At 43.0% G+C, this 10388-nt stretch overlaps 1 protein-coding gene across 1 annotated transcript in view; it reads left to right on the plus strand.

Moving 5' to 3' along the window:
* LOC103598160 (aldehyde oxidase 4-like) overlaps positions 1-9661 on the plus strand; it is a gene marked incomplete at its 5' end in the record, with an annotated part of 15543 nt that extends 5882 nt beyond the window's left edge. Inside the window, 10 exons of the mRNA XM_008582122.1 lie at positions 194-246; positions 752-866; positions 1053-1118; positions 1985-2059; positions 3258-3310; positions 3816-3930; positions 4117-4182; positions 6390-6575; positions 8487-8654; positions 9463-9661. Coding sequence (XP_008580344.1) covers positions 194-246; positions 752-866; positions 1053-1118; positions 1985-2059; positions 3258-3310; positions 3816-3930; positions 4117-4182; positions 6390-6575; positions 8487-8654; positions 9463-9516 — 951 coding nt within the window. The remainder of the gene's footprint in view (positions 1-193; positions 247-751; positions 867-1052; positions 1119-1984; positions 2060-3257; positions 3311-3815; positions 3931-4116; positions 4183-6389; positions 6576-8486; positions 8655-9462) is intronic.
* Between the last annotated feature and the right edge of the window lie 727 nt (positions 9662-10388).

A 10388-nucleotide genomic window follows, 5' to 3' on the forward strand; every position in this document is an offset into this window, starting at 1 on the left:
AAACAGGGTCCTAGAGCACAGCTTGCACCTGCCTTAAGCACATCCCTGAAAAGCCTGACCTGCAGCTGGTGCCCAGACCTAAGTCTCAGCTGAGGTGAACATGGGTGCAGACGAGAGGCAGGCCCAGTGTGGAAGGCATTTCTCATCACTTTCCCTAAATTCATACTTCTTTGTAACTAATCATCTCTTTCAGATTGCAAAAGCCTTTGAAGAGTCCATCAGTCTCTCAGCTACCGGATATTTCAAGTAAAGACCGTTTTTCCTTTGGCTTACACTACACTTCCCCAGGGGTGACGTGCACTCATCAGTCTGAGCAGATGCCCAGAGAGCACGGGAGCTCTGCTATACCCAGCATTAACCCTTTACTCATGGGATCATGGGGGCTGGGGAAGGAGGTCTGGGGGAGGGCCAGGGCAGGGGACATTCCAGAGCCTCCTTGGGGCAGCAGCTATTTACCAGCCAAGAGGGACAGCATCACTATCCACATGCACTCTGACTCATCCCAACCACCACACGCTGGAGAGGAGGAGTGGACACCAGTTGATCTCCCGTGTTTGTGGTGGTACTTGTTGGCCCCGATGGCATGGTTCCCTTGCAGGAGAGGGGACAGGGAGACCTCCAGCACAGGGTACGGACACTGCCTGCAGTCCCTGTGGGGCAGCTTCTCTGCTCTGTTTATCTCCAGGACCCAGCACAGCAGATGATCAGACCACTGGTGCCTTTTCAGTTCACGCCTGATTTCTCTTCTCAGAGGCTACCAGACGCATATGGACTGGCAGAAGGAAGAAGGAGACGCTTATCCGTATTTCGTTTATGGAGCATCCTGTTCTGAGGTTGAAGTTGACTGTCTGACTGGGGCTCATAAGGTAAAGAGAATGCATTTGTGTCCACTATCTTCACAGTGTAAACACAAACACTGATGTGTTTCCTGTGCTGTGAATAATAATCAACTTGACCCTTCCAGTGGAAAAACCAGGGACAGTAATATAATTTTAGTAAAAATCTATTTTAAATAAATACTATTTTCCATTATATATTTTCTCTTGATGCAGCTCCTTAGGACCGACATCTTCATGGATGCTGCTTTCAGCATAAACCCAGCCCTGGATATTGGACAGGTGCGTGATTCCAGAACCACCCCCAACAAGGACTTTTGGCCAATCCCATTTAGCAGCTATTCATTCAGAATACTGTTCTCCAGCATTCCCCAAACTTTGTTCATACCTAATTCAGGTTTTCTGCAATATAGACTATATATTATGCACACACACATCGATAAAATACTGAAAGAAAATTCAAGGAAAAGTTAACAGTGGTTGTCTTTGCATGACAAGAATATACATGATTTATTCTGCTTTATAATTCTCTGTGCATCTTGATTTTTCTTCGACTTCGTACGTAAATTGTGTGCTCTTGCCCAATGAAGAGCAGATGATGGTGAGGTATACATGCAAATGAAAATCCTGTGGCAATTTAAGTAAGAACAGTAGGTGGATTAGGCAAATCAATTGATCCATCAATTGATCCATCAACTGGTGTACCATAGGCATTTTGAACTCAAAAGTATCTGTGCCACAGTGTTCAATACTTTTTCCACATTCCAAGCAGCAATTTAGCTGCAAAACACAACATCATCAATCAACTAAATTAATGTTGTTATTTTGAATTTTATTGGTATATAGATTGGTGTGCATGCTCTGTCATTTTGTTTTAGTTTGAAAAGAGCTATAACTCTGAGACACTATCTAGCTTTATGTTAACATATACTTAAACATTGTAATAAAAATAATTTCACGTCAGCACTGAAGAATCCACAGAACATTTTTTCCTTTGAAGAGACTCCAAGTTTAAGAAACCCTGACTAAATGACTAGGAAGCAGGTTCACAAAATTGACTGTCTGCATTTGAATTGATTTAAATAGTTAACATTTTGCTATTTCCTGTGCCTTTTATTTCTGATATCATTTCAAATATTTATTTTTAGAATGCCTGCCAAATTCTTATGGCCCGTCTTCAGCCCATCATCAGGAAGAACCCTAAAGGAAAATGGGAGGACTGGGTGAGTGTTCTCTCTGCTGTCCCTGCCAGGAAAAGTCAATGCATCCAGGTGGGTCACAGCCCCAGCTGCACAGGCTGATTGGGGGTGCCCGATCAAGAAGCAAAGCATTTGCTAGCCTTTCCTTCTGCTTTTCCTAAAAGCCATGTCTGTGTTCATTGAAACCTGACTTTATTTCAGAGCCTAATTTTTCACAGAGTGTGATAAAAGAATGGGCTCTGAAGTAAAACACACCAAGGGCTGCTGTCCCTGTTCTGTCACTACTAGCCTATGGGACAAGCCACTTACCCCTGTCTTAGTCCATTCAAGCTGCTATAGCAAAACACTATAGATTGGGTGGCTTATAAAGAACAGGAATTTATTTCTCACAGTTCTGTAGGCTGCAAGTCTGAGATCAAGACACCAGCAGATTCTGTGTCTGATGAGGGCCCGTTTCCTGGTTCATACATGGTGACTTCTCACTGTGTCCTCACATGACAGAAGGAGCAAGGAAGCTCTTTAGGGTCTCTTTTATAAGGGCACTAATCCCATTCACCAGGGCTCCACCCTCATGACCTAATCATCTCCCAAAGGCCCCACTTCCGATTAATATCATATTAAGGGTTAGGATTTCAACATATGAATTTTGAGGGGACACATTCAGACCATAACACCCTGCCCCAGTGCCTCAGGTTTTCTCACCTGTACAATGGAGATAATAGTAGTCCAAAGATCAAAGGATTACTCAATTCTTAATAATAATAATAATTATTACAGTTACCATTTTTATTACTGTTCCCCAGCCCTACCCAGTTTACTTCTGCAGGACAGCTGACATGATCATATATTGACACACCCAAATTATTTGGGAACAAAGCAGGATGAAAATACATATATGTACTATATGTATATCCCCTGTACATACCTATGTACCTATGTACATAAGTACTTAAATATGGCCTAGCTCCCTCCCTAATTTAAGTCCAAAGAGGGTGAAAAGTAATAACTTTTATACTGTGCAACCCAAAAAAACAGGGTCCTAGAGCACAGCTTGCACCTGCCTTAAGCACATCCCTGAAAAGCCTGACCTGCAGCTGGTGCCCAGACCTAAGTCTCAGCTGAGGTGAACATGGGTGCAGACGAGAGGCAGGCCCAGTGTGGAAGGCATTTCTCATCACTTTCCCTAAATTCATACTTCTTTGTAACTAATCATCTCTTTCAGATTGCAAAAGCCTTTGAAGAGTCCATCAGTCTCTCAGCTACCGGATATTTCAAGTAAAGACCGTTTTTCCTTTGGCTTACACTACACTTCCCCAGGGGTGACGTGCACTCATCAGTCTGAGCAGATGCCCAGAGAGCACGGGAGCTCTGCTATACCCAGCATTAACCCTTTACTCATGGGATCATGGGGGCTGGGGAAGGAGGTCTGGGGGAGGGCCAGGGCAGGGGACATTCCAGAGCCTCCTTGGGGCAGCAGCTATTTACCAGCCAAGAGGGACAGCATCACTATCCACATGCACTCTGACTCATCCCAACCACCACACGCTGGAGAGGAGGAGTGGACACCAGTTGATCTCCCGTGTTTGTGGTGGTACTTGTTGGCCCCGATGGCATGGTTCCCTTGCAGGAGAGGGGACAGGGAGACCTCCAGCACAGGGTACGGACACTGCCTGCAGTCCCTGTGGGGCAGCTTCTCTGCTCTGTTTATCTCCAGGACCCAGCACAGCAGATGATCAGACCACTGGTGCCTTTTCAGTTCACGCCTGATTTCTCTTCTCAGAGGCTACCAGACGCATATGGACTGGCAGAAGGAAGAAGGAGACGCTTATCCGTATTTCGTTTATGGAGCATCCTGTTCTGAGGTTGAAGTTGACTGTCTGACTGGGGCTCATAAGGTAAAGAGAATGCATTTGTGTCCACTATCTTCACAGTGTAAACACAAACACTGATGTGTTTCCTGTGCTGTGAATAATAATCAACTTGACCCTTCCAGTGGAAAAACCAGGGACAGTAATATAATTTTAGTAAAAATCTATTTTAAATAAATACTATTTTCCATTATATATTTTCTCTTGATGCAGCTCCTTAGGACCGACATCTTCATGGATGCTGCTTTCAGCATAAACCCAGCCCTGGATATTGGACAGGTGCGTGATTCCAGAACCACCCCCAACAAGGACTTTTGGCCAATCCCATTTAGCAGCTATTCATTCAGAATACTGTTCTCCAGCATTCCCCAAACTTTGTTCATACCTAATTCAGGTTTTCTGCAATATAGACTATATATTATGCACACACACATCGATAAAATACTGAAAGAAAATTCAAGGAAAAGTTAACAGTGGTTGTCTTTGCATGACAAGAATATACATGATTTATTCTGCTTTATAATTCTCTGTGCATCTTGATTTTTCTTCAGTGAACGTTATGTTCATAATTAGAACATTACATAGATACATAATACAGTTAAGGTAGTGTTCATATAAATATTGAATTTAAACAGATTACATAATTTAGAGAAATATGAGAAAAAGAAATGCTTAAACACGATTTTCCTTCTCTTGCTGAATTTAATTCTGATTTTTATCTCACAAACAAATAAAATTAGCTTACCGAAGTCTTTTTAAACTTAGAGTTAAAATCTTTCCAGCTGCTGGTGTAGCCTTGCTTTTTCCCAACACACCAGCTGCATCAGCCCATCCCAGACCTGCCAGCCGGCTCCCAGGTGAAGTTGAGGTGGCTGGTCCACAGCCAGCACCTGAGTAGGAACTTGGAGCAATTGAGTAGCTTGGCATCAAACCCCAACAGACATGTGGTACTTTCATCTGCCAACATCTTGGTTTACCTTCGCTGATGGGTTTTATAAGGAACAATTTTATTGGTCCCTCAGTATTTCTCAGAATGTGGTCCTCAGTGTCTCTGCAACAGAACCACCTATAGTGCTGACTGGAAATGTGGATTCCTGGGCCCACCCAAGACCCAGACTTGCTTCATCATAACTTTGCTAGGCTGGGACTTGGAATCTCACCCAAAATTGATCTTAAGCCTGTAAAATTTCAGACCTACAGCTAGCCCCAGGCCTCTCCTCCCCTCCCCCCTTTTTTTCTTCTCCTCACAGTAAATTCCTGCCTCTTTTATTGCTTCAGCAAAGGAAAAAGGAAGAGTTACGATTAGGAAAACGCTTCATTTGGCCCATTAGAAAAGAAACCAGAAGTGTGTTAGACTGAATCTCTTGGGTTTTGATCTTTTCCTCTAGAGACAAGCATTGTTATTTCTGATACAGCATTTAAATTTGCTTAACTTTTCCTAAATTTTGTGTTTCAATAAAACGCAAACTGTAACTCCCCAATTTTTATAACCTCCAGGCAGACACCCTCTTTAAAAGGGACTTTTTTTTCCCTAGAGCATAATATTTTGCAAATAGAACTCAACATGGCTTTTAATAAATATAGTTATTTCTTCCAGCCCACCCTGCCTAACACTGATCTACTCTTCATAGTAATTTATAAAGGAAAGTAAAGAAATCCAGATATTATACTAAACTACAGTGTCCTGGCTCCATTTATTCTAGTTCATGTTCTTTTAATGTTAGCTTCTTTTTTTTATCTAACTCAATAGACATTTATTGAGAAATCTATGTACCAGGCACCATGCTAAGAACAGAATACAAGAAGGCCAAGGCCTCTGTGTGCTTATAAGCTGGAGAGAAAGAGAGAGGGAGAAAGAGAGAAACAAGGAAAATAACCTCCAGTTGCCACCAGGATGGGGAGTGTGTTCAAGGCGCAGTGAGCCTGGAAGAAGTGGTTTCTAAATCCACCTGGGGGGAGGTGAGAGGATCCAAAAGACTCCAAGAGGCCGTAATTCTTCAGCTGGAACTTGGAGGATGATTAGGAGTTTGGCAGGTGGACAAATTGAGGTGGGAAGGGAAGAGAACCAGCAGACACTGCATTTATAAAGAATTGGAGGTGAAAAAGAACCTGGTGGGTTTGGAGAATTATCAGAGATTTGGCAAGTGTCAGTACATGGGGTACCTGAGGATGAGGCCAGGCAAGGTGGCAGGCACCGGTTCCCAAAGGGCCCTTCGTAAAGTCCACCACGGTGCTTTCAAGAATGGCTCGCTGTGATTCAGAACCCCACTTTCTTTCAGGCTGGAATATTTATTCAACCAATATCATATACTAATAACTGGTGACACTTTCGCCTGTAGGTTGAGGGAGCATTTATCCAAGGCATGGGATTATATACCATAGAAGAACTGAAATACGCTGTGATTCAGAACCCCACTTTCTTTCAGGCTGGAATATTTATTCAACCAATATCATATACTAATAACTGGTGACACTTTCGGCTGTAGGTTGAGGGAGCATTTATCCAAGGCATGGGATTATATACCATAGAAGAACTGAAATACTCCCCAGAAGGCGTGCTTTATTCTCGGGGTCCAGATGACTACAAAATCCCCACCGTCACTGAGATACCAGAAGAGTTCTATGTCACTTTGGTGCGTTCCCGAAATCCCATAGCCATCTACTCATCTAAGGTAAGAACTTAGGACCTCTGTCGTAGTTGGCTAGGTCTGCCCTAACAAAACACCACAGACTGGCTGGATTAAACAACAGGGATTTTTTTTCTCACAGTTCTGGAGGCTGGAAGTTTGAGATCAAGGTGCTGGCAGATTTGGTTTCCTCTGAGGCCTCTCTCCTTAGCTTGGAGATGGCCATCTTCTCCCTGTTTTCACGTGTTCTTCCTCTGTGTGTCTGGTCACATTTCCTCTTCATATAGGGACACAAGTCACATTGGATTACGGCCAAGCCAAATGGCCTTATTTTAATTTAATCGCCTCTGTGAAGACTATCTCCAAATACAGTCACATTCTAAGGTACTGGGAGTTAGGACCTCAACATATGAATTTGAGGGGGAATAAAATTCAGTTCATAACAACCTCCTCTTTCAGGAAACTGTACAACAGTTCCCTGGATTTGCTTGCTTCTTTGAATTGCAAATCCCAAAAGGAGAGAGGGAAAAGAAAAGCAGGCTCCCTGCACAGTGACGCTCACTGACTCCAGGAGCCCGAGTCCTGGGGCTCCCCCCTGAGAGAGCTCATGAACCAAACCTGATCAAACAGGAGGGTCCAGGAGGACCTGAACATCCTGGTTCATTAGGCTAGGTGCCACCCTGAGTCAAACCGACATCGTAGGCAAACTCCACAGGCCCAGGGCTCTCCTTCCCACACCCTTCCCACCTGTCCTCCAGCCTCAGTTCTTGCTCAGCCACCCTCTCCCACACCCTCCCTATATCAGAACCTGATTTCAGCCAACTTTCTCCCTGACTCTGCTCTGAGGTGTTAACCACTGATATCTGTAACTGGCCCATAAAGACCAATAGCAAGCAAAAGTGCTGCACACAAGTGTGCAAAAAACGCAACTTCCCCAACGCAAGTTCTGTTCTGAGTCCACACCTGGCCCGACAGGTGGCTACTTTAACCTCAGGTTTTCAGAGGATTACCTCTCTTTCCTAGGAGTAGGTCAAGACAAGACTTCTGTCTGAGCGGCCTCAATCTCCACTTCTGCAGAAGCATTTGACCAGGGCCATCCCTAAAGGCTGGCAGGACACAGCACAGTCCTGCCACTTGGGGTCTAGCTACCTCCCTGCCAGTTCTGTCCTGATAGGACCCAGAACTCTCCACGCCCACCCCTCCCCCTCGCCTCAGAGACACCCCCACCCCACCCCAGCCCTCAGAGTAACCTGGGCCTCTAACAACCAAAGCCCCAGACACAGACCACACACCAGACTACCTTGAAGAAAGAAAGAAGAAAAGTCAGTACAAAAAGGCACTGATGAATTATGCAAAATATAATGCCACCATACTGTTAATTCAAAAGCATCCCACACATGCCAGGGAAGTTAGCACTCGTGAAAAGAGGCAACGACCTCACTGCCTTTCAAGCTCAGCTACAAAGACTGTGGCTGTTTTGTTCTGCTTTTCAGTTAAATACAAATGGTCTGGATCCAGAGTTGGGGTATCCTAGAGAGCATCGAGGGCTTTGGTCTTTGGGACTTCACCTGGGTGGGGGAACATGAGTTTTTAGCCCTTCTGAATCCTGATGTCCCGGGGCATTTTCATGAGCTACTCTGAGGAGGACCCCACACACAAATCACCAGGGGGGGAATTCGAGTCTGGCCACTCAGACTGACTCCACTCTGATGGTGATGAAGCCAGAAGAGGTGACTGTGTGTGAGTGTGTCTGTGTGTGTGTGTGCATTTGCACAAAGTAGTCCTAAAAGAACCACACATTTCTTTTTATATATAAATACATATATATTTTTATGAGCATAGTCATTGTTACAAATCATACTTATTCTTTATGCCCCTTATCCAATCTCTCCCCTTCCCCCTCCATGTCCCCCTCTAAAACCACACATTTCTGATGGTCTTTTGCGCTTCTCCCAGGGATTGGGTGAGGCTGGAATGTTCCTGGGGTCCTCTGTGTTGTTTGCCATATATGATGCAGTGACCGCTGCCCGCAGAGAGAGGGGACTGACCACAACCTTCACCATGAGAAGCCCTGCAACTCCTGAATTGATTCGGATGACTTGTATGGATCAGTTTACGGACATGGTAAGGGAGGCCCCTGGTAATCACCCCTCGAGGGACTTTCAAGTTCTCCGTATGGATTTGATAGCCATGAAAAACTTGCAGGGCAGGTCAACCTTTTTCCATGAAAATTCTCATTTTGCCTCCCCTTGCCACATCCCATGTGCTTCAAAGCATCTACAAAGCGAGAGAACCTCTTCAAGTGATGTTTTAATTGTTTCAGACCCCAAAGAAAAGCACTCTCAGCTGAGCCAGTGCTGATGGCATATGGGTATGGTAGGTTGCTTCTTTAAACATTTTATCAAAATGTGGATGATGTGGTATTTTGATTACCTCAATGCCAAATTACATTAACTAGATATTGGATCTGTTCAATTATGCAGAAAGCAAACTAATAAAAATAATTTAAATGAAAATATCAAGTCACTGGACACATGTTGATATGCCTTGTATCGCACACTGATAGAATACAGTGCTGTTTTACAGCTGCTGAAAATACATCTAGATTATCATCAGAGAGTATTCCTCTATTGAACTGCGTACTGCTGCCCCAAATGAGTCTTTGGCACAAAATCAGATTGCACTTTATGCCCTGGAAATTACAGGGCTTCTGTGTAAAATATGTCTTATCCCAAACATAAGAAGTTTATGAGGATAAGGAGATTTGTGTCTCAAGGATTGAAACTAATATGAAAATTATGTAATTTTGACAAGAATATATGGACATTGACTTATTCTCTTTTTAAAAACATTATCTGCCTTCTAAATTACAACATTTTTCATGTAATAACATTTAATTTACAACAGTCTTCCTCTTTTTGATCTTTTCTAGATTCCAAGAGATGACCCGTCAACATTTACACCATGGTCCATCCATGTGTCTTAATCTAATGTTTTCTAGAAAATGAATATATGATTGTGCCGGGGACCAGCCCCAGCACAAAGATTGTAAGGTCCCCGCTGGTAAGGAACCCCCAAAAGGGAGGAAAGGCAGCGTCGGCGATGGACAGCAAACACACAGACTCAAGGGATCTGCTGAATGCTGACACTTTATTGAAGCATGCATACACTTTTTATACTTTTTCTTAAAGGCAAAATAATCATTGAACAATATCATAATATCTCTTTGTGAGTGACATGTGTTTCAAGAAAAATAGCATTACAGTTTGTTTCCATGATTACAATATTCTTTTCTTTGAGCAAAATAAAATGCTTACAAGAAACCCACTGGTCCTAGATAATCATTAACTATTACATTGTATTTAGTTAACCCTACGCTATATTGAACTCTATATGACCTTACTGAAACTTATTCAAACTTGTTTCTTAATCACACAATGCAAGCAAGAAATCAAAATTCCCTTCCCCAATATTTTTCCATTATTAAAACACATTGTAAAAACAAGATTTTCTTACCTACTCTATTCTATAAAGTTAAACCTTATAAAAATATTCTAAAACTTAACCTAAATCTATATTCCCAAGAAAAAGAAAAATTTCTGTTTAACTCTTAGAAGCAAGCAAGTTAGGCATAATGGTTATTATGTTGCCTAGCAACTTTTGAGTACATTTTCAATAACAACTCCATTATGTTCACTAACTGTATCAAAAACAATCCTTTCAGGAAGCAGACAAGGTAAATGTGTACATGGGTCCATTGTCCCCTTCTGGCCTGAACTGCCACAGACCATTTCCAGAGACCCCATGACTATAACTCCCAGGTGGGTCATTAGTATGATTAAACATTTCAGTATAATT

This window comes from Galeopterus variegatus, unplaced genomic scaffold (genome assembly GCF_000696425.1).
Source record: "Galeopterus variegatus unplaced genomic scaffold, G_variegatus-3.0.2 Scaffold2522, whole genome shotgun sequence".
NCBI classification, from domain to species: Eukaryota; Metazoa; Chordata; class Mammalia; order Dermoptera; family Cynocephalidae; genus Galeopterus; species Galeopterus variegatus.